This window comes from Staurois parvus, unplaced genomic scaffold (genome assembly GCF_062004578.1).
Source record: "Staurois parvus isolate SC_StPar_1 unplaced genomic scaffold, SC_StPar_1.0 ptg002569l, whole genome shotgun sequence".
Lineage (NCBI taxonomy): Eukaryota > Metazoa > Chordata > Amphibia > Anura > Ranidae > Staurois > Staurois parvus.
This window is the reverse complement of record NW_028320365.1, coordinates 5,343-29,696: the sequence shown is the minus strand read 5'-3', so window position 1 is coordinate 29,696 and position 24,354 is coordinate 5,343. Positions and strand designations below refer to the sequence as shown.

At 40.4% G+C, this 24,354-nt stretch overlaps 1 protein-coding gene across 8 annotated transcripts; it reads right to left on the bottom strand.

Moving 5' to 3' along the window:
• Positions 1 to 2,239: 2,239 nt before the first annotated feature.
• On the bottom strand, positions 2,240 to 24,005 carry CELF3 (CUGBP Elav-like family member 3). 8 transcript variants are annotated; one of them, XR_016309482.1, is made up of 11 exons: positions 23,937 to 24,005; positions 22,334 to 22,462; positions 21,825 to 21,904; positions 21,484 to 21,639; positions 19,757 to 19,916; positions 15,844 to 16,155; positions 15,567 to 15,665; positions 15,327 to 15,470; positions 15,085 to 15,221; positions 11,298 to 11,602; positions 2,240 to 5,810 (listed from the first exon to the last, which is right to left on the bottom strand). XR_016309482.1 is itself a non-coding variant. In XM_089666167.1 (11 exons), the coding sequence occupies exons 1-10, from the start codon at positions 23,983 to 23,985 to the stop codon at positions 15,094 to 15,096; spliced, it is 1,170 nt and encodes a 389-aa protein (XP_089522293.1). In that variant the 5' UTR covers positions 23,986 to 24,005; the 3' UTR covers positions 2,240 to 5,810; positions 15,085 to 15,093. The 8 variants fall into 8 exon arrangements, 6 of the variants coding, with proteins under 6 accessions (XP_089522293.1, XP_089522294.1, XP_089522295.1 ...); XR_016309483.1 differs by having other exon boundaries at positions 11,298 to 11,384; XM_089666167.1 differs by lacking the exon at positions 11,298 to 11,602 and having other exon boundaries at positions 15,844 to 15,909; positions 15,997 to 16,155.
• Between the last annotated feature and the right edge of the window lie 349 nt (positions 24,006 to 24,354).

Genomic DNA, 24,354 nt, shown 5'->3' with positions numbered 1-24,354 from the left:
ATGTGTTTTACAAATAAAAGTGGTTATGATATTAACAGAAGAAAAAAAAATCTATTAAATTAAAAAAAAATGTTAATTGCAATGTGTTTTAAAAATAAAAGTGGTTATATTAACAGAAGAAAAAAAAATCCATGAAATAAAAAAAATGTTAATTGCTATGTGTTTTACAAATAAAAGTGGTTATGATATTAACAGAAGAAAAAAAAATCCATGAAATAAAAAAAAATGTTAATTGTTATGTGTTTTAAAAATAAAAGTGGTTATGATATTAATAGAAGAAAAAAATCCATTAAATTAAAAAATAAATAAATAATTGCAATGTGTTTTAAAAATGGTTATTTACAAAAGTACAAATTAAAAAAAAAATTAGTTAAGTGCACTGATATGAACAGAAGTAGAGAAAAAAATAAAATCCTCAAATTTTGTAAAATATTGAATTTTGTCAATTGCAATGTGTTTAGAAAAATGGCTAATTGCACCGATACTAACAGAACTGCATAAAAAAAAAATCAAAGAATTGAAAAGGGTTGATGGATTGGAATGTTTTAAAAATAAAATGTTTTAAAAATAAAATTGGTTAATTGAAGACCTGCAAAGACTTTAAGAACTTTACAAGGAAAAAAAAAAAAAGAATTGCAATGTGCTTTTAAAAATGATATTAATGATATAATTAATGATTATAATAATGATATAATAAATTATAATAATGATATAATAAATTATATTAATGATATAATAATGATATAATAAATTATAATAATGATATAATAAATTATATTAATGATATAATAATGATATAATAAATTATAATAATGATATAATAATGATATAATAAATTATATTAATGATATAATAATGATTATTTCAATTATATTAAAAAAAAGTACAACAAATCTAAAAAAAAAAAAAAAGAGTTGGTTAATTGCAACGTTTTAAAAACAAAATTTGTTAATTGCACTGATATTAAGAAAATCATAAAGAATCCAAAAATTAAAGAAAAAAAAAATAACTGGTTAGTTTAAATGTGTTTTAAAATTGGTTAATTGCAATTATACTAATAGAAATACAGCCAGTCCAAAAATTAAAAATAAACATTGATTTGTTTAATTGCAATTTTATCTCTAAAGTATAAAATTGGTTAACTGCAATGATTTTAACAGGGAGTACAAAGAATCCAAAAATTAAAAAAAAAAACAAAAAAAAAAAGTTGGTTGATTGCAATGTGTTTTAGAAAAAAAAATTAATTTAATTGCACTGATGTTAACAGAAGAGCTGCAAAGAATCGAACAACTTTGCAAAAAAAAAAAAAAAAAAATTACTTTTTTTTTTTTTCGATGGTTGAACTGGATGGACTTTTGTCTTTTTTCAGCCAGACTAACTATGTAATTGCAATGTGCTTTTAAAAAATGGTTAATTTCAGTGATATTAACAAAAAGTACAACAGAGCTAAAAAAAAAAAAAAAAAATTATGAATTTGTTGATTTTAATGTGTTTTAGAAACAAAATTATTTGCACCAATATTAACAGAAGTACAAGTAATCCAAAAATTTATAAAATATTTGGTTAGTGTGAATGTGTTTTAAAATATAACTTGGCTTATTGCAATGAGTCCAAAAATTAAAAATAAAAACAGAGTTGTTTAATTGCAAAATATCCAAAAATAAAGAAATAAATAAATAAAAAGTTGATTGCAATAGATTTTAAAAGCACAATTGGTTAACTGCTCAAATATTAACAGAAGTCCAAATTAAAAAAAAAAAATAGTTGGTTAGTTTCAATGTGTTTTAAAAATAAAAATGGTTTAATTGCACTGATATTAAATAGAAGTACAGAGAAATCTAAAAATTAAAAAAAAAAAAAAAAGTTGGTTGACTGCAATATGTTTTAGAAACAAAATTGGTTAATTTTAATATAATAATATAATTTTAATTCAATATTAACGGAAGTCCAAATAATTAAAAAAAAAAATGGTTTCAATGTGTTTTAAAATAAAAATTGGTTACTTGCGCTGATCCTAATAGAAATAAAAGTGCAAAAAAATTTGAAAAATTGAGTTGGTTAATTGCAGTGTATTTAAAAAAATAAAATTGGTCAATTAAGAGCAACAAATCCAAAAAATTAAATTAAATTAAAAAAAAAAAAAAAAATTAAATTGGGCAGTTAGCAGCAGCAATTAAAAAATGGTGTAGCCCCCCCCCCCCCCCCCCTGACGAAAGGTGACAATAGACACAAGAAGCACTCACTAGTCATCAAATTTATTTCATTTAAACAGAAAAAAAAAATTAAATAATTCAAAATAAACATGAATAAATAAGAAATAAGTTATGCCTTATATAATCACCAGGAATTAGTCTGTTTATACCCCACTTTCCTCCTCCCTCCCCCATTTATATTAAAATACCCTTTAACCCTCTCCCGCAGAAAAAAAAAACAATTTCCTAGAGTCTGACGATAAAATGTCGGAGACGCACAAGTTCTGTACAGTTCCGGGGAGTTTTTTTTTTTCTTTTTCTTTTTTTTTTTTTTTTAATAGATACTGTAAACATATTCCATCTTTCTGAGCAAAAAAAAAAAAAAAAAAAAAAAAAGTGAGCCGTTGATTGGCCAGCCGCGACCTCTGACCTCTGATATGCAGTGTGTTGTTTTGTTTTTTTTTTCTTTTTGGCTCACCCCATCCGTGTCCCGCCATCCATTGCAACAAAAATTATTTAAAGACATAAATATATATTTATATATTTTTTAAATTTTTTTTGTTTTTCCTTTTTAACTCTCCCTGCTAGAAACCCCTCCCCCTTTTAAAAAAAAAAAAAAATACAATAAAATAAAAAATAAATAATAATTTAAAAAAAAAAAAAAAAAAAAAATCGTTCCTATGTCCTAGGGTTACGCGAGAGGAGTGCGGTCCCGTGGCATTTTGGAGGAAAAAAAAAAGGGGGGGCTTCTGAAAGGGTTCAAGCAGAATACGGTAGTGGATTTGGCTCGCAGGTAGGTCCGCGCAGCTTGATGAGACCCCCGTCCTGGTTGGTGGGATGCTTTTTTTCGGGTTGTCACCACCGTTATGGGCATCGCCTTTTTTCGGCCAGCAGGTGGCGCCGGCGTACCACTTCAGGGGCCATTTCGCCCTCTGCAAGGGCATGGGACGTGCGAAAACCCGTACAGCGAGTGTGGCAAAGGTGGAAAAATCGATGGGAGGGTCCTAGTGACTGGCAATCGTTATCTTTGGGGGCCACCAAAGTCGAAAATTGCCATAAATTGGCGTAACCAAACTCAAATTCCACCAACCTTCCTTCTCTGCCCCTCCCCCCCCCTTGAATTTTGGAGACGCACAAACGCTGCAGATAGTATCCTGCCACTTTGGCCCCGCGCAGGATCTGGAGGTGCTGCGAGGTCAGCGTAGTAAATACTTTCATGGGCCCCTGAGGAAGTCGAGTAACAAATACTATTTGCAAAGTCGATGCGGCTGCACGATAAATCGGCACTTCAACATCGCACGGCGGGCGCCACGGAATGGCGAGCGGGCTCCTTATAGCCCTCCCCCCGGAATTATTAGTTTGGTCCACTGGCTGCCGCCGTCACAACGCCAATGATGGTGTCACCCTTCCTTGGTGGATTCCTTATAGGAGAAGCAGATCGGTAGTTGTGTGGGAGGGGCAGAGACGCCCTACTACGGGGAAATCTCACCATTGTGGGAGGGGCAGAGACGCCCTACTACGGGGAAATCTCACCATTGTGGGAGGGGCAGAGACGCCCTACTACGGGGAAATCTCACCATTGTGGGAGGGGCAGAGACGCCCTACTACGGGGAAATCTCACCATTGTGGGAGGGGCAGAGACGCCCTACTATGGGGAAATCTCACCATTGTGGGAGGGGCAGAGACACCCTACTACGGGGAAATCTCACCATTGTGGGAGGGGCAGAGACACCCTTCTGCAGGGAAACCACCATTGTGGGAGGGGCAGAGACACCCTACTACGGGGAAATCTCACCATTGTGGGAGGGGCAGAGATGCCCTACTACGGGGAAATCTCACCATTGTGGGAGGGGCAGAGACGCCCTACTACGGGGAAATCTCACCATTGTGGGAGGGGCAGAGACGCCCTACTACGGGGAAATCTCACCATTATGGGAGGGGCAGAGACACCCTACTACGGGGAAATCTCACCATTATGGGAGGGGCAGAGACACCCTACTACGGGGAAATCTCACCATTGTGGGAGGGGCAAGGACGCCCTTCTGCAGGGAAACCACCATTGTGGGAGGGGCAGAGACACCCTACTACAGTGAAATCTCACCATTATGGGAGGGGCAGAGACAGCCTACTGCAGGGAAACCACCATTGTGGGAGGGGCATGGACACAAACTACTGCAAGGAAATATCAGCATTGTGGGAGGGGCAAGGGCACTCTACTGCAGGCTAATCTCACCATTGTGGGTGGGGCAGAGACACAAACTACTGGGGGGGAATCTTCCCATTGTGGGAGGGGTGAAGACACAAACTACTGGGGGGAATCTCTCCATTGTGGGAGGGGCAGGGACACCATACTATAGAAAATCTTCCCATTGTGGGAGGAGCAGAGACACAAACTACTGGGGGGGTCTCACCATTGTGGGAGGAGCTGACAAACTACCAGGGGGAGGGGTCTCACCATTGTGGGAGGGCCAGGGACACCATACTGTAGAAAATCTTCCCATTGTGGGAGGGGCAGAGACTCAAACTACTGGGGGGGGAGGGGAGATCTCACCATTGGATCCTCCAAGAGACATAAGAAACCAGTAAGCAACTCCGCCTTCCATCCAGAACTGAACCAATCATCTTCCAGTGATAGGCGGGGTCATGCTTCAACTTGCCCCACCCACCAAGCCAAGTTTCTGCTGTTGGCTGCTGGTGATGTTCTTGGGGGGCGGGTATTGGGGGAGGGGCCGCGTATTGGGGAGGGGCCACGAGGAAACCGACATCAGCCAGAAGGTGAGATGTGAACGATGAGGAGATATTGCACCGAATCCCGCAACCTCCGTACACAGCAGCCCTGACGTGCAAGATGGCCGAAGAAAGGGGGGAACCGCCTCCGCGCTCTCCTTGACTACCAGTCTATCACAGCCATTTTTTTTTTTCTTCTCGTAAAAATAAAAAAAAAAAAAAAAATCGCTCTACCTGCATAAAACGCATTCTTTGAAATCTTCGGATATCCGTAAAGTTTGGAGTTTGAATATTTTTTTCTTTTCTTTTTTTTTTTTTTTTTTTTTTACAAGAATCGCTGAGGAAAAGAAATAAAAAAAAAAAAAAAAAAAAAAGGAACCTTATTCCTAAAAATGGATCCTGTGCCGTTCAACTACTTATAATCTCAGTCCGCAGCAGAGACTCCCGCTGCTTTTTTTTTTTTTTTAATTTTTTTTCCCCCCCCAGTTTTTTTTTTTCTTCCATTTTTTTCCCCAATTTTTGCTCAACGTTTAAAAAATAAATCCAGCGCCCAGCTTGCGGAGCTTGGAAGCGAAAACGTACCCTGCCCGCTTCGGTAACGCGCGAGTATGTGCAGATCCAGGAATGTTCCATGTTGCCGCCTCTCCGAGAGGGGGGAGGGGGAGGGGATTGAGAGTTCAGAGGTCCTTGCTGGTTAAAGCTTGGGCGATCTGACTGGATTTAACAGTTTTAAGATTTTTTTTATTTTATTTTTTTATTCCCCTGAAAAATGTCTGTCTTGGTCCAGCAGCAGTAAAAGGAATTTTTTTTTTTTTTGGAGTCCTTTGCGAGGTGTGGAAAGAAAAAAGGGATGGGGGGGGAGGGGCAGGACCCCCAGATCAGGTACACCTGCTGAAAGAAAAAGAAAAAAAATTATTATCAAAGGGGAAATAAGAAAAAAAAAAATTTTTCGTTATAAAAATAATAAGTTTTATAAAAATAATTTTATAAAAATAATAATTTTTATAAAAAGAATAATTTTTATAAAAATAATAATTTTATAAAAATAATAATTTTATAAAAATAATTTATATAAAAATAATTTTATAAAAAGAATAATTTTTATAAAAAATAATAATTTTTATAAGTTCACGGCCTAAAGCATCATTTTGGACATGCCTTCTACCATCTCCTCTTTCTGGGTTTGAATCCTGTGGAGATACCAACTTATTTTTGGTCTACTCCCAAAAATTTAATTCAATTAAAAGTTCTATTTGAGACTTCCTTGAGGTGCACCTCAAGGTCTATGAGGATTTTCTAAGAACAAAATTTTATTTTTTTTCCCAAATATCAAAAAGTTGAGGATCGGCATTATAAGTTGCATTTTTTGGGCCTTCTACAGAACTTCCAGTGGTCCGTAGAACTCCTTGACGGAGTCCGGGGATGCTCTAAAAATTGCCAATTTGTCAAACCGTGAACGGGAGGCCACGCGGAAAACCAAAACGTTGAGTCTTGTAGTCACCAACAACTTCTTCTTCGGGACGAGGACTACCTCTTGAACCTCTTGAAGAGTTTTTGAAAGATGTAAAAAAAACAAAAAAAAAACGAAAAGCGTTGATCCTCAATTTTATGCTGGAGTCCAGTGGTGGACCATGGTTGGTCAATGTCAGAAGAGACTAGACCTCCAAGCCACCATTACAGGTGAGACCATGGATGGTCGATGTCAGAAGAGACTAGACCTCCAAGCCACCATTACAGGCGAGACCATGGATGGTCGATGTCAGAAGAGACTAGACCTCCAAGCCACCATTACAGGCGAGACCATGGATGGTCGATGTCAGAAGAGACTAGACCTCCAAGCCACCATTACAGGCGAGACCATGGATGGTCGATGTCAGAAGAGACTAGACCTCCAAGCCACCATTACAGGCGAGACCATGGATGGTCGATGTCAGAAGAGACTAGACCTCCAAGCCACCATTACAGGCGAGACCATGGATGGTCGATGTCAGAAAAGACTAGACCTCCAAGCCACCATTACAGGCGAGACCATGGATGTTCGATGTCAGAAGAGACTAGACCTCCAAGCCACCATTACAGGCGAGACCATGGATGGTCGATGTCAGAAGAGACTAGACCTCCAAGCCACCATTACAGGCGAGACCATGGATGGTCGATGTCAGAAGAGACTAGACCTCCAAGCCACCATTACAGGCGAGACCATGGATGGTCGATGTCAGAAGAGACTAGACCTCCAAGCCACCATTACAGGTGAGACCATGGATGGTCGATGTCAGAAGAGACTAGACCTCCAAGCCACCATTACAGGCGAGACCATGGATGGTCGATGTCAGAAGAGACTAGACCTCCAAGCCACCATTACAGGCGAGACCATGGATGGTCGATGTCAGAAGAGACTAGACCTCCAAGCCACTATTACAGGTGAGACCATGGATGGTCTTGAATGGTGAAGTTCTAGGCAATATGGACCTTCACCACTGTCCCATCAACGCTTCAGTGCCGCCGTTCCACAACTTATTTTTTTTTTTTTTAGACAGACCAAATTACGGAAGAGATGTTCCTCATAGTTGAGCACCAACATGGAGCTCCATGATTTTTATGGTCATCTCACCCAGGATTCAAAAAAACACCAGATGGACGAGGAGATGAAGTCACAGAACAGACACACATCTATTCACAGAAGATACTCCTGGAGCCGCCACACTGGACAGAAGGGGCTTCACTGCCATCCTCGTGTCTACAAGTGGCATCCTGGGGGTCCAAAAAGGCTTCGCATATCCTGTAATAACCAAGAAGCTCCATCCAAATCAAAACATCTCCTAGACTCCTCCCACCACCCCTCCGCCCCCTCCATAGCCCTCAAACCGAATCCCCAGGATTCAATAAAAGAAACTTTTAGATGAAACTTGAGAAATTTGCGCCTGACTGCTTAGAGAATCGTTGAATTTGGAAACATGGACTGTAAAAAAATAAAAAAATCGACAGCGTCAAGGGCGAGCTGTCATCTTTGATGGACGTCAACCCACAAGGAAGAAAAATACATGTTTAAAATATTCTTCCCAAATATATTGACATATATTTGAAATAATACAATTTTGGCCGCATTCAGTATATTTCAAAATATATTTTTATATATATATATATATTTTTTTTTTTTTTTAATTTATATATATATATATATATATATATATATATATATATATATTTATTTATTATGTTGAAATGCATTTTTATTACAAAATACATGAAAAATATTCTTCCCAAATATATGAACATATACTAAAATTTTGGCCGTATTCAATATATTTCAATATATATATATATATTTATTTATTGTGTTGAAATGTGTTTTTATTACAAAAGATATGAAAAATATTTTTAAAAACACATTTTCGAATATACTGAATTTTTTTTTAAAATACAAATCTACATTTTTGGAATGCAGTGCACTTTTTTGGAATGCATGTGTACACATACACACATATATATATATATATTTTTTTTTTCAGATATTTTGCAATAAAAAAAAAAAAAAATAATAATAATAATAATAAATAAATAAATATAGTGTACACTGAAATGTGTTTTGTATATATTACAAAACATATGAAAAAAAAAATTATATATTATATATATATATTTATTTTTTTCATATATTTTTAAATAAAAATGCATATATATAGATATATATATATATATAGATATATATATATAGTGTATGTTGAAATGTGTTTTGTACATATTACAAAATATATGAAAAATATTTTTACAAATATGTTTTTTTTTAAATATATTCTTCAGATTTTTTTTAACATATATTTATAAATGCATTCCAAAAATGTAGATTTGTATTTTTTAAAAAGACATACAGTATATTTGAAAATGTATTCTTAAAAATATTTTTCTAATATTTTGTAATAAAAAAACGCATTTCAACATACATACATACACACATATATATATATAAAAATTGTATATTGAAATGCGTTTTTTATATATTACAAAATACATGAAAAATATTTTTAAAAATGTTTTTTTTTTTTAAATATATTCTTCAGATTTTTCTTAACACATAAAAAAGTAATTTTAACATATATTTATAAATGCATTTCAACATAATATATATATATATATATATATATATATATATATATATATATATTTTTTTTTTTTTTTTGTTAATTTATTTTTTTAAGTATTTATTGAAATATATTGAATACGGCCAAAATTGTAGTATTTCAAATATATGTCAATAAAGAATAATTTTTAAAATATTTTTCAAATATATTTTTCTTCCATATGGGGACACACTTGAAAACACATGTCGACCCGGCATGAAATTGATCAAGCTTCACCAAGACCTCGGTAAAATTGGAAGAACCACAGTTGGTGAGGACAAAGCGACAAACCGTCTTCTGCCGTGGTTCTCATGGTTCTCATGGTTCTCATGGTCCTCGTGGTCCTCATGATTCTCATGGTCCTCATGGTTCTCATGATTCTCATGGTCCTCATGGTTCTCATGGTCCTCATGGTTCTCATGGTCCTCATGGTTCTCATGGTCCTCATGGTTCTCATGGACCTCAAAATGTTCTGGCAGGTTAGGACTATAAAAATATTCTATGGGGGGTCTTTTTTTTATTGAATCTTGGGGTCTCAAAAGCTTTTCATTAAATACAATAATTAACAAACCATCTGGCATATCACCCCCCCCCCCCATGGAGGACACAAAACGGCAAATGTACGAAACGAGGCCTCTGATGGGCCAAGCCAATCACCAAGACAGACTTTTGGTTGCATCCAAATCCCAGACCGCAGCCAGGAGTTCAGGCACTCTAGTGGGGGGAGCAAAAAGCCCGAGGGGGGGGGAGCGGAAGGGGCAACAGCGAATCAGAGGGGAGGAACGACAGAAACAGACTTCTCGATGGCACATGCAGAGGAACACCGGATGGGAAAAGGTACAAAACGAGACACAAAAAATGGAGACCCTACATGGACGGCCATGGTGGGCCCATCTCAAGGGGTTCTTTATCCTACAAAATCTAAATATTTCCAAATTCCATCAAATATTTTATGTACTTATTACAGATCTTCATCTCTCGTTTATTGGATAGGACCACCACCAATTTTTTAAAAAAATTGAGTAGCTTTTTTTTTTTTTTTTTTTTTTAAACCTTCAACACACGCTCCTCTTCAAACCCAATGGGCACTACCCAAAAACATCGGCCATCCCATTCTGAACTGACCTAGGTGGGGCCCAAATGTTCTGTTGGGAAAGAAGTAGATTATAGACCAGGACAAGACATAAAATTGAGGCACATGCAAAAAAAATAAAAAAATAAAAAAATAAAAAATAATAAAAAAAAAAATAAAAAATAAAAAATCCCTCTACAAGAATTCCACCCCCTACTGTAAGGGTGATAAAAGGCAAGAGACAAAAATAAATAAATAAATAAAATAAAAATAGAGAATTCTGGGAAACAGCAAAAAGCACAGTCCACAGCTAGCATTGCCAGTTGCATCAGCACAGCGAAGGAGGTCCAAAGGGGGGCGCCACATACAGTTACAGATCATAAGGAAGGGGGGGGGGAGGGGTGGAGGTGGGGGGGGGGGGTCAGTAGGCTGATTAATATGAGACAAGTTCCAACAATTTTGTAAAAAAAAAAAAAAAAATTTGTCAAAAAGTTAGGTGCCTCTTTTTTAGAAAATGCATCCGCAGAAGATGGCCAGGATTTTGGTGGACATCAAAAAAAAAAGGACAACCTTCTAGAAAAAGAAAATTTTGGTCTTCAGGAACGCTTTTTCGTTTTATCGAAGACGTTTGTCGAATCTGTAGTAGATCATACTCCAGAAAGGTTGTTTGCATGATTTTTTTTTTTTTTTTTTTTTTTAGTTGGGTGTGTTTTGACCGCTTTAGGTGGCCTGTTGGCCAACCATGGCCTTCTCGTGGTCTCAGGGAAGGACTGAGAACCTTCAAAAAATGAAAACGAGCTTTTTTTTCTAAAGGAAATGGTTCAAAACAGTTGTTCGTAAGGCTACATTCACTAAAAAAAAATAAAAAAAATTAAAAAAAATTAAAAAAAAATTAAAAAATTAATTATTTTTTTTAAATAAGCGGTTTGGAAACATACTGAGGATGCATTTTTAAAAGGAAGTCACCCGCCGGGTCTTACGTTGCCCTGTATTAAAAAAACAGTCAGTATTGCACGGCACATAAACTCCAAAACTTCACAGCACTCCATGCATCCTAAAACACCACCGAGACCTCCCTTTGGAGCCACTCCTCAGGGGCGGGGCTTTTGGAGGAGGAAGAGTAGGGAGGAGGGTGAGGTAGTTAGGGTCTTAAAATACAACACGGTCATTCCAGTGGATGCAACTTACAAGGGGCGGTGCTACGAGTCCCAGAGCAGCCAATGGACGCTAGGTATACGTCAGAGCGACAGAGTCATCTCATGATTTGATTGGACCCTGGCACAAGGTGGGCGGGTTTCAAGCGGCAGAAAAAGAGAAGCTGTTTTGTTTTGGTCATGTGGTTAATAGAAATATTATTTCTTTTTTTTTTTTTTTAATTTCCTTCTGTTTTATTTAGGAAAGCAGTTTATTTTCATTTTTTTTTTTTAAATAAACCTATTAAAACGATGATCTGGACACACATAAATTAACTTGAACCGCTAGCAAAAATTCTCCTGTGGAAAAAAAAAAATAAAAATAAAAAAAAAAATAAAAATAATAATATCTGGCCTAAGGTTTAAAATATAAAATTTTTAAACATATTACATTACTTTTATTTTTGGCTACATATGAGATTTCTAATGTAAAAAAAAAGAAAAATTGAACATTCCTGGGGTTTTTTTTTGTTTTTGTTTTTGTTTTTTTTTTTAGATCTTGGGATCAGAGTAGTTTCTAAAAAAATATACATATATACTTTTTTTTTAATTCGTTCCTGTAGACTTCAAACCCCCCAAAATTTCGAATTTCTAGATCACACGTTCTAGGAATCTCAAAATTTACCAGGACCAGCAAAGAAAAATTGAACATTCCTGCAGCAACCCAAGAAATTGGTGGGGGTTTTTTTTTTTGTTTTTTTTTTAAATCTTGGGATCAGAGTAGTTTCTAAAAAAAATATATATATATTTTTTTAAATTATTTTTTGCTTTAAAAAAAAAAAAAAATGTTCCTGTAAACTTCAAATCCCCCTAAAAATTTTGAATTTCTAGATCACACGTTCTAGGATCTCAAAATTTACCAGGAAAGAAAAATTGAACATTCCTGCAGCAACCCAAGAAATCGGTGGGTTTTTTTTTTTTTTTTGTAGATCTTGGGATCAGAGTAGTTTCTAAAAAAAATATATATATATTTTTTTTTTAATTCTTCTTTTCTTTAAAAGAAAAACAAAAAACGTTCCTGTAGACTTCAAACCCCCAAAAATTTCGAATTTCTAGATCACACGTTCTAGGAATCTCAAAATTTACCAGGACCAGCAAAGAAAAATTGAACATTCCTGCAGCAACCCAAGAAATTGGTGGGGGTTTTTTTTTTTGTTTTTTTTTTAAATCTTGGGATCAGAGTAGTTTCTAAAAAAAAAAATATATATTTTTTTTTAAATTATTTTTTGCTTTAAAAAAAAAAAAATGTTCCTGTAAACTTCAAATCCCCCTAAAAATTTTGAATTTCTAGATCACACGTTCTAAGATCTCAAAATTTACCAGGAAAGAAAAATTGAACATTCCTGCAGCAACCCAAGAAATCGGTGGGTTTTTTTTTTTTTTTGTAGATCTTGGGATCAGAGTAGTTTCTAAAAAAAATATATATATATTTTTTTTAATTCTTCTTTTCTTTAAAAGAAAAACAAAAAACGTTCCTGTAGACTTCAAACCCCCAAAAATTTCGAATTTCTAGATCACACGTTCTAGGATCTCAAAATTTACCAGGACCAGGAAAGAAAAATTGAACATTCCTGCAGCAACCCAAGAAATTGGTGGGGGTTTTTTTTTTTGTTTTTTTTTTAAATCTTGGGATCAGAGTAGTTTCTAAAAAAAAAAATATATATTTTTTTTTAAATTATTTTTTGCTTTAAAAAAAAAAAAATGTTCCTGTAAACTTCAAATCCCCCTAAAAATTTTGAATTTCTAGATCACACGTTCTAGGATCTCAAAATTTACCAGGAAAGAAAAATTGAACATTCCTGCAGCAACCCAAGAAATCGGTGGGGGTTTTTTTTTTTTTGTAGATCTTGGGATCAGAGTAGTTTCTAAAAAAAATATATATATATATTTTTTTTAATTCTTCTTTTCTTTAAAAGAAAAACAAAAAACGTTCCTGTAGACTTCAAACCCCCAAAAATTTCGAATTTCTAGATCACACGTTCTAGGATCTCAAAATTTACCAGGACCAGGAAAGAAAAATTGAACATTCCTGCAGCAACCCAAGAAATTGGTGGGGGTTTTTTTTTTTGTTTTTTTTTTAAATCTTGGGATCAGAGTAGTTTCTAAAAAAAAAAATATATATTTTTTTTTAAATTATTTTTTGCTTTAAAAAAAAAAAAATGTTCCTGTAAACTTCAAATCCCCCTAAAAATTTTGAATTTCTAGATCACACGTTCTAAGATCTCAAAATTTACCAGGAAAGAAAAATTGAACATTCCTGCAGCAACCCAAGAAATCGGTGGGTTTTTTTTTTTTTTTGTAGATCTTGGGATCAGAGTAGTTTCTAAAAAAAATATATATATATTTTTTTTAATTCTTCTTTTCTTTAAAAGAAAAACAAAAAACGTTCCTGTAGACTTCAAACCCCCAAAAATTTCGAATTTCTAGATCACACGTTCTAGGATCTCAAAATTTACCAGGACCAGGAAAGAAAAATTGAACATTCCTGCAGCAACCCAAGAAATTGGTGGGGGTTTTTTTTTTTGTTTTTTTTTTAAATCTTGGGATCAGAGTAGTTTCTAAAAAAAAAAATATATATTTTTTTTTAAATTATTTTTTGCTTTAAAAAAAAAAAAATGTTCCTGTAAACTTCAAATCCCCCTAAAAATTTTGAATTTCTAGATCACACGTTCTAAGATCTCAAAATTTACCAGGAAAGAAAAATTGAACATTCCTGCAGCAACCCAAGAAATCGGTGGGTTTTTTTTTTTTTTTTTGTAGATCTTGCGATCAGAGTAGTTTCTAAAAAAAATATATATATATTTTTTTTTTAATTCTTCTTTTCTTTAAAAGAAAAACAAAAAAACGTTCCTGTAGACTTCAAACCCCCAAAAAATTCGAATTTCTAGATCAGTCGTTCTAGGATCTCAAAATTTACCAGGACCAGGAAAGAAAAATTGAACATTCCTGCAGCAACCCAAAAAATTGGTGTTTTTTTTTTTTTTTATCTTGGGATCACAGTAGTTTCTAAAAAAAAATAATTTTTTTTTAATTCTTTTTTTTCTTTAAAAAAAAACAAAACATTCCTGTAGACTTCAAACCCCCCCAAAATTTTGAATTTCTAGATCAGTCGTTCTAGGATCTCAAAATCACATCTTCACCAGCCTACCGTCCTCTAACTGTGGTACCTAGGCTGAGTTTGAAGGCTCAACACCTTAAGGAGATCATCAGATCCCAATGAGATTCTTGAACCATGCCCCTCCCCCCCTCATTTCTTGAGCTTTTACTAATGTGGTTGGGCCTACAAATCGGTAGATTATACTTGGAAGGCTCCTCGCCCAGTGATGACCTCATTCGGTCACCATGTGAAGGGTCCACTGGGATCAGATCTTCCTTCTTTTTTTTTTTTTTTTCCTCTCTGGGCAATTAAAAAAACGATAATGAACGGAAAATAAAACCATGGAAAGACAAACTATTCCAAAAACAGGAAAGGAGACAGAAGTAGGCAACGAGGACCAGACTCACGATACGGCACCAGATGACACTCAACAGGGCCCTTACCACAAGCCTACGACCGGCCGCTTTATGGTGGAGCTACGTACAAGGCCCAAAGTGACTTCTCAAATTTCTCTCTTGCTCCTCCCAGTTTTCTCCTGACCAGGGTAACGTTGAACCCGGACAAACTGGTTTTAACAGTTCCACCCGTCAATATTAAACCTAGAGCTCCTTCTGGGTTTGACCTACACAGACTTTTGGGGAGGTTCTCAAGAGCTTTTTGTTGGCTCTCTCCCTCTGGTACCCACCTGAACTCCTCAATATGGCCGGTTGGCATCTTTTGGTCTCTTTAGTTGTACTTTGAGTCTCTTCATGCCAATCTGGAAACCGTTCATGGCCTGAATGGCAGCTTGGGCGCTGCCGGGATTGTCAAAACTTACAAAGCCTGTGGTGAGGACCAAAAAAAAAAAAAAAAGGACATCAGAAGAGGCTTCCAACTGATTTGGCGGCAAAGTAAGGATTTTCGCCAAGGAGTGGAAGGCGTACTCACCGAAGCACTTGCTCTGATTGGTGGCTCTGTCTACAAACACTTTGGCGGAGATGACGTTGCCGAATGGGAGGAACATCTGAAGGATCTCCGAATCCGTGAACTCTTGGGGCAGGTGGTAGATAAAGATGTTGCAGCCCTCCGGACCTGAGGTGAGGGAAAAAAGGCAACCGGTCGTCAAAAGGTTGGTTCCGTTAGAAGTTCTGAAGAGGGATTGGTTAGGAAGGAAGATGGCAGACTCACCCTCTCTTTGTTGCTGCTGCTGTGGGGGCTGCTGGGGTAATAATGGTGGAGGCTGCGTAAACGCTGGGCTCACCAGGCCGTAGGCTGCAGGATAGGCAGCTGCGAAGAGGATACAAATGAGATAATATAGCGAGGGTTCAACATGTGGCCTGTTCTTGGGCTTGGGGCATGGACAGCTGTGAAGGGCAGAAGATAGGGTCCGGCTTATGGTGAAGGGCTAGGAAGTAGATGGTGAGGAACATTTTCTTGGCTCCTCATTCACTCAACACCTATTTACCTGTGTAGTGCTGCATGCCGGCATAGGCCTGCTGTAGAGGGTCCAGTTGGGTCACCGGACTCTGGGCTACAGGAGAAAAAAAAAAAAAAGAGGGCTCCATGACAAGATGCTGCCAAGCATAGCAGGTAGACGGACTGAGAATATCATACATACCAGTATTACCTGGATACGGGTGAAGGCCATTGGTGTAGATAGCCTCCGAGCTGGGCTGAACGCTGCTCTGCGTGGGCACTGCGCTATAGCCGTTAACTCCCAGGGTGGCAGGGATGGCTGATACTGGTGTGGCTGCAAGAGTGGGGGGTGTACTGGTACCTGGGCAGACAGAACCAAGAACACGGTGAGCCGTCGTTACTTCACATGGTGTCCATTTGTGGTAGGGCAGGTTCCTGATCACAAACCATTCCAGGGGATATGGCCTACGACTCCCCAGATACGGAACGCAGTCGTTAGTCGCATCCAGTTGGACTGGTTCTGTAACGTTGAAGATGTTTCGACATTCAACCAAATAGCTTTTTCGGTTTTCAACAAGTATGAGGAACTACCTGGAGGTCTTCAACATTACAAAAGCAGGTCCACCTGAGAACCTTCACAGACGTGCCAGTGAAAGGACTTCCTATGGCCTGAAGGCCTGAAGAAATTTCTATTTTCCTAAGAGAAACTTCAGAGAACTAACATTTTGTGGACACCTGACCATCACACCTATGTATCAACTTGTTGGACATCTTATTCCAAAGCCATGGCCATTGACTTGCCCCACTTTTGGAACTATAACAGCCCCGACTCTTCTGGGAAAGCTTTCCACAAGATTTTGAAGCCTCTCTGGGAATCTGTGGCCAGTACTGACAGTGGAGGAGAAGACCTGGCTGACGGCCAGCTGAAAACAAAGTCTTGGCTTGTTCAATGGGCCTCGACTTCCTCCTCACCAAATTTCCAGCTTCTCCTGTCTTAGACCAAAAAGCCACCACTTAGACCCCAACTTTATGTCATGCGAGTGGACCACCTATTAAATCTCAAAAGACCACCACTTAGGGTCCAACTTTATGTCATGCGAACGGACCACCTATTAAATCTCAAAAGGCCACCACTTAGGGTCCAATTTTATGTCATGCGAACGAACCACTTATTGAATCTCAGGCATTGTAGGATCAACTCAACATCATTGTCCAAATGGGAGATGTTATCAAATGTATACATGGCCATTTTTGGACCCTAAGTGGTAGCCTTTGGGTCTAAGCCAGGAGGTGTTGGAAGTCCTTGCTTGGTGAAGAATTTAAAAAGGTACCACAGATATTATTATTGATATGAGGAACTATATATGAGGATCTACCTGTACTACTCAAGGGACTAGGTGGTTGAGAGTCCCGAAAAAAACTTTTTCTCTACAGAATTACCCACAAGTCACGTTCTACTCCTTACGTCCAAAATCTCCTTCCTTAGGATACATTTTCTGATTTCTGGACCTCCAGAGGACACCCACTGAGGACATCTCAGAATTTGGAACCCACCAGAAAAGAAGGTTTGAAACATTTGTGTTTCAGGAAGTGTCTGAATTGCTTAAAAATTTTAATTTAATTTTGAAATATTTTCAAAATTTGTGTTTTTTTTTTCTTAGGAGACATTTCAGAGTTTGGAACCCACCAAAATATGAGATTTGAAACATTTGTGTTTCAGGAAGTGCCTGAATTGCTTAAAATTTTTACTTGAATTTTGAAATATTTTCTAATTTTTTTTTCTTTTAGGAGACATCTCAGAATTTGGAACCCACCAAAAAAGATTTGAAACATTTGTGTTTCAGGAAGTGTCTGAATTGCTTGAAAATTTTACTTGAATTTTGAAATATTTTCAAAAAATTTTTTTCTTTTAGGAGACATCTCAGAATTTGGAACCCACCAAAAAAGGAGGTTTGAAACATTTGTTTTTTTCAGGAAGTGTCTGAATTGCTTAAAAATTTTACTTGAATTTTGAAATATTTTCTAATTTTTTTTTCTTTTAGGAGACATCTCAGAATTTGGAACCCACCAAAAAAGATTTGAAACATTTGTGTTTCAGGAAGTGTCTGAATTGCTTGAAAATTTTACTTGAATTTTGAAATATTTTCAAAAATTTTTTTTCTTTTAGGAGACATCTCAGAATTTGGAACCCACCAAAAAAGGAGGTTTGAAACATTTGTTTTTTTTCAGGAAGTGTCTAAATTGCTTAAACATTTTACTTGAATTTTGAAATATTTTCAATTTTTTTTTTTTTTAGGAGACATCTCAGAATTTGGAACCCACCAAAAAAGATTTGAAACATTTGTGTTTCAGGAAGTGTCTGAATTGCTTAAAAATTTTGCATGAATTTTGAAATATTTTCAAATTTTTTTTTTTTTTTAGGAGACATCTCAGAATTTGGAACCCACCAGAAAAGGAGATTTGAAACATTTGTGTTTCAGGAAGTGTCTGAATTGCTTAAAAATTGTACTTGAAATTTTGAAATATTTTCAAAATTTGTTGTTTTTTTTGTTTTTTTTTAGGAGACATCTCAGAATTTGGAACCCACCAGAAAAGGTGGTTTGAAACATTTGTGTTTCAGAAAATGTTTAAAAATTGTTGAAAATGTCGAAATTCCATTTAAATTTTAAATTTCCTAACAAAATTCCCAGCTGAGAAGGTTCTTTTTATGTAAAGTTACTATAGGCTCTGGACAGGTGAGATGTTTGTAGGCCTAAAGTTGGGTTTTTTGCAAAAGTTCAAATTTAGATTTGCTGGTTTTCCTACTTTATAGAGACCTTTTGAGAATTACCCACAGAGAACCTTCTACTCCTTCCGTTCAAACTGTTTTTTTTCTTGAGAAATTTTCTGATTTCTGGACCTCCTGAATTGCCCACCCACTGAGGACATCTCAGATTTTGGAACTCACCAGGAAAGAAGGGTTGAAACATTTGTTTTTTAGGAAGTGTCTACATTGCTTAAAAATTTTACTTGAATTTTAAAATATTCCATGGCCTACCCTAACAAAATTTCCCAACTGAGAATTTTTTTTTTTTTTTTTTTTTTTTTTTTAAATGTAAAGTCACTATAGACACTGGACAGGGAAGGTGTTTGTAGGCCTAAAGTTGGGTTTTTTGCAAAGTTCAAATTTAGATTTGCTAGTTTTCCTACCTTATAAAGACCTCTTGAGAATTACCCACAGAGAACCTTCTACTCCTTACGTCCAAACTTTTTTTCTTGTGAAATCTTCTGATTTCTAGTCCTCCTGAGTTGCCCACCCACTGGGAACATCTCAGAATTTGGAACTCACCAGGAAAGAAGGTTTGAAACATTTGTTTTTTCAGGAAGTGTCTAAATTGCTTAAAATTTATACTTGAATTTTAAAATATTCCATGGCCTACCCTAACAAAATTTCCCAACTGAGAAGTTTTGTTTTTTTTTAATGCAAAGTCACTATAGGCTTTGGACAGGTGAGGTGTTTGTAGGCCTAAAGTTGGGTTTGTGCAAGGTTCAAATTTAGATTTGCTGGTTTTCCTACATTATAAAAAGCTCTTGAGAATTACCCACAGAGAACCTTCTACGTCCAAACTGTTTTTTTTCTTGAGAAATTTTCTGATTTCTGGACCTCCTGAGTTGGCCACCCACAGAGAACTCTAGGAGACATCTCAGAATTTGGAACTCACCAGGAAAGAACGTTTGAAACATTTGTTTTTCAGGAAGTGTCTAAATTGATTCAATTTTACTTGAATTTTGAAAATTTCCATGGCCTACCCTTCCGAAATTCCCAACTGAGGTGGTTACCAAATTTCTCAAATTTTATTTTTGGCAGTGCTGGAACTCCTAGCCTTCTGAAGGTCTTCTATCTGAAAGTTGGTGCCATCTACGGCAGGGAAGGCCTGCATCACCTGCACTCCCGAGTCTAAGCAGTCAGAGCCTGGTCTCACCTGAAGAGGATGTGATGGGGGTTATTGGGGTGATGGGAGTGGCTATGATCCCGTTGGGGTTGATTGTCGCCATTTGCTGCATCTGGACGGCGGCCATGGTGGCCATGGGGTTGAGGTAAGCACTGTGAGCGGCCACCAGGGCGGCCTGCTGCTGCATAAGCTGCGGGGGGATGAAAAAACAAACACCAGTGTGAGGACAACAGCAAGACGATCGATGTGAGCCACAACACAAGACGAACAATGGAAGGAGACGTCACGTTCCAAGACCATCGGAGACTAGGACAAAATGGGGGGGGGGGTGAAGATGAAAGGTGAATGGGGTGATGATGTCACTGGGGTGATGATGTCACTGGGGTGACGGAGGTCTGCTGGCCAACGGACAAAGGGCTAAATCCACCAAGCTATGACCACCATCGTAGCGACCCTTCTCGGTCATGTGACCATGGTCACGTCCAATGAGGACCATCACAGCTTGACATGAGATGAATGTGGCCATCAAATGCTCCAAAAATTTGCAAAATTGGGCCACCAATTCCCCCCCTCCCCCCCCATTAAATTTTGGAAAATTTTCTGAGAAGCCTCTGATGGAAGCCATCCTTCTCCCGAGCTACATACGACTTCCAGGGTCCCTCCGGAACGGTTAGGAGTCTTAGAAATGCAAATTTACTCCGACTGGCCAAATAAAAGGGCTGGAGTGATTGGGCGGGGGTGGGGTTAAAACTTGTGGGGGCAAAATGCTGGAAGGCAACATCCAATAGTGGTGTGGGGGAGGAGCATGTGATGGCGGAGTGATTGGGCGGGGTTCAAACTTGTAGGTGCAAAATGTCAAAATGCGGGATGGCAACATCCAATAGTGATGTGGGGGAGGAGCATGTGATGTTGAAGTGATTAGGGGGCGGGGTTCAAACTTGTGGGGACAAAATGCTGGAAGGCAACATCCTATAGTGGTGTGGGGGTGGAGCATGTGATGCCAGAGTGATGGGGTGGGCGGGGTTAAAACGTCAAAATATTGGAAGGCAACATCCAATAGTGGTGTGGGGGAGGAGCATATGATGGAAGAGCGATTAAGCAGGGGCGGGGTTCAAACTTGTGGGGGAAAAATGCTGGAAGGATACATCCAATAGTGGTGTGGGGGAGGAGCATGTGATCATGGAGTGATCAGGGGGCGGGGTTCAAACTTGTTGGGGCAAAATGCTGGAAGGCAACATCCAACAGTGATGTGGGGGAGGAGCATGTAATGCTGGAGTGATGGGGTGGGCGGGGTTCAAACATCAAAATGCTGGAAGACAACATCCAATAGTGGTGTGTGGGAGGAGCATGTGATACCGGAGTGATGAGGTGGGCGGGGTTCAAACATCAAAATGCTGGAAGGCAACATCCAATAGTAGTGTGGGGGAGGAGCATGTGATGGCGGAGTGATGAGGTGGGCGGGGTTCAAACATCAAAATGCTGGAAGGCAACATCCAATAGTAGTGTGGGGGAGGAGCATGTGATGGCGGAGTGATGAGGTGGGCAGGGTTCAAACATCAAAATGCTGGAAGGCAACATCCAATAGTGGTGTGGGGGAGGAGCATGTGATGCTGGAGTGATTAAGCAGGGACGGGGTTCAAACATCAAAATGCGTAGTGGTGTAGGGGGAGGAGCATGCGGTGATGATGTCACATAAACACGGTCATGCGTCACGCACATAGATAAATTTTTGGTCAAGAAAAGGGCGCTGAATTCACCTGGTCACTTACTGCCTGTGTGTACGCGCTGTACGCCCCGAACTGGAGGGCGATGGGGCTGAACATGCCGAGCTGATTGGCCACCTGCTGCATCCGGCGCAGCCCCCGCTCCTTCTCCGTGTCGGCGAATTTCACCACCAGGCTGGAGGAGGCCCCCTGCGGAGAGAGGGCGGAGTGACGTCATCGCGTTGGCCGTGACGCGTGACTACCCTGGGAGGATCAAATCGGCTGGACCGTCACGGCAGCCGCCACCACCACGCACACACACGCACGCACAACACCCAACCTCCACTAAGTAAGCACACATCTACATGGGGGGGCGGAGTCTCTTGTCGTCTTACCGGCAGTGTCCGGCTCCCGTGGAGCGCGTTGATGGCCGCCTGCGCCTCTGAATGTGTCTGAAACTTCACAAATGCACAACCTAAGCGCGGGAGATACCACATTACTACACGACACAAGGGGGCAGCACCGCAGCACAATGATCACACAACAGAACGTCCGAAACGCGTCGGGTGGGGCAGTTATGGTATTTAAAGCACCACCCCACCCAAAGGTGGAATGTGGGCCCCAAAAAAAAATGGCTGCTCCACTTTAAGTGACCGGTACACTTGAAGGACGAACTCCAGGCAAAGACGAAAAAAAAAAAAAAATTCAATAAAGATTCATTGTACTGCACTTGGATGGCGCCCTCCGCCCGTCCTCGCCTGTAGAGAGCGCCACCTGCGGGCTGAAATCTACAAATCGGGCTTGTGTTCACACCGTTGGCTCTGTGAGGGATTTGCCTGGAGTTGCCCTTTAAATTTATTTTTTTTTCTTAGGTAAGGCCGCCGCGTCACGGGCTCCCGGTTACCTTTGCTGGTCCCGTCCGGCCCCCGAAGGACCGTACACTCGTCTATGTTCCCGAAGGGCTCGAACATCCTGCGGACGTCCTCGTCTGTCTGCTGCTTTCCCAGCATGCCGACGAACAGCTTGCGGTCCTCTAGAGAAGGGAGAGAGAAAGAGGAGGTGGGAGTCGAGGAGGAACGAAGGTCGTGACGTCGTGACGCAACGTGACGGCACACAGGACCGCACAAGGGCATCGTGGGATTGTACGGGTGAGTCAACTTGGACATGCAAGCCAGACATTTCCCAGGTGGAGGACGTCCAGCATCATCTAGTGCTTTCCCCCAGAGCTTGATTGTCCCTGGCCTCACCCCTTTCCTCCCCAGCCTGCCTGGCCCCGCCCCTTTCCTCCCCAGCCTGCCTGTCCCTGGCCTTGCCCCTTTCTTCCCCAGCCTGCCCGTCCCTGGCCCCACCTTTCCTCCCCAGCCTGCCTGGCCCCACCCCTTTCCTCCCCAGCCTGCCTGCCCTGGCCCTACTCCTTTCATCCCCAGCCTGCCTGGCCCTGGCCTCGCCCCTTTCCTCCCCAGCCTGCCTGTCCCTGGCCTCACCCCTTTCCTCCCCAGCCTGCCTGGCCCTGCCCCTTTCCTCCCCAGCCTGCCTGTCCCTGGCCCTGCCCCTTTCCTCCCCAGCCTGCCTGTCCCTGGCCTCGCCCCTTTCCTCCCCAGCCTGCCTGTCCCTGGCCTCGCCCCTTTCCTCCCCAGCCTGCCTGGCCTCGCCCATTTCCTCCCCAGCCTGCCTGGCCCTGGCCTCGCCCCTTTCCTCCCCAGCCTACCTGTCCCTGGCCTCGCCCCTTTCCTCCCCAGCCTGCCTGGCCCCGCCCATTTCCCCCCCAGCCTGCCTGGCCCTGGCCTCGCCCCTTTCCTCCACAGCCTGCCTGTCCCTGGCCCCGCCCCTTTCCTCCCCAGCCTACCTGTCCCTGGCCTCGCCCCTTTCCTCCCCAGCCTGCCTGGCCCTGGCCTCGCCCCTTTCCTCCCCAGCCTACCTGTCCCTGGCCCTGCCCCTTTCCTCCCAAGCCTACCTGTCCCTGGCCACGCCCCTTTCCTCCCTAGCCTGCCTGTCCATGGCCCCGCCCTTTTCTCCCCCAGCCTGCCTGTCCATGGCACCACCCCTTCCCGCCTGTCCCTGTCCCTGCCCACTTTAATTCACTGGATATCAGTTCTTTCAATCATGGAGGATTAGCATTGTGGGCGTTACCTATGCAAATACAGCCAGTTTAGGAACGCCCACTGCTCCAGACTGACGCCCACCCATCAAGGCATTTTAATATTTGCGTAACTCCTCCCACTGCTTGCATCAAGACCGAGGGCTTTTGGGAGGAGGACTGAGGCCGGGGGATGCAATGTTTTTCAGGAAGCAGGCCCCTCCCACCAGCCATGATCTGTCTGCGTGGCATAGAGAAGCACAGGGATCCCCTCCCGGCCCCTCCCACCAGCCACGATCTGCCTGAATTGCATAGAGAAGCACAGAGGCCCAGTGATGACATCATCGGGTATAAAATGAGGTGACGGGGAACGGGCGCACAGAGGGCATTGTGGGAAATGGAAGGATTCTGATTGGTCGGGGTCACCTACCTCCTCGGCTCTCGCTGTCTGCAGGTTTCACCTGAATCGGTCGATTCATCTAGAAGAAAGAAATACAGAAAATATTGTGGGTGTGGGTAACAGATCGATGTCCGTGGGGGGGAGGCGACATCGCCGGGGGGGCGTGGCCCTGGGATGATATCGCCTGGTGGGGCCCATTCACACTCTGAAAACGCATCACCGCGCAACGCATGGGGCCGAGCGCTGCCTCCGTGTAAAGCCGTCCTCCGGCTCCATGTGCGTCAGGGCCGCCCCACCCCAACGCACCGCGACGGACGCGTGTCTGCGTTCCCCCATTGTGGGGCGTGTCTGCGTTCCCCCATTGTGGGGCGTGTCTGCGTTCCCCCATTGTGGGGCGTGGCTGAATGTTGGTAACGAGCGCGCCGCCTAACGCACAGAAATGGAACGC

What these genes read in the sequence shown, in the direction of transcription:
- CELF3 (XM_089666165.1), bottom strand. Translation starts at nt 23,985, where the DNA reads ATGAATCGACCGATTCAGGTGAAACCTGCAGACAGCGAGAGCCGAGGA. An exon ending in CACAGGCAGTAAGTGACCAG is followed by an intron (nt 19,917 to 21,483) that starts GTGAATTCAGCG and finishes ATCCCCCCGCAG; the next exon opens with CTTATGCAGCAGCAGGCCGC. An exon ending in CGGCATGCAGCACTACACAG is followed by an intron (nt 15,666 to 15,843) that starts GTAAATAGGTGT and finishes TCCTCTTCGCAG; the next exon opens with CTGCCTATCCTGCAGCCTAC.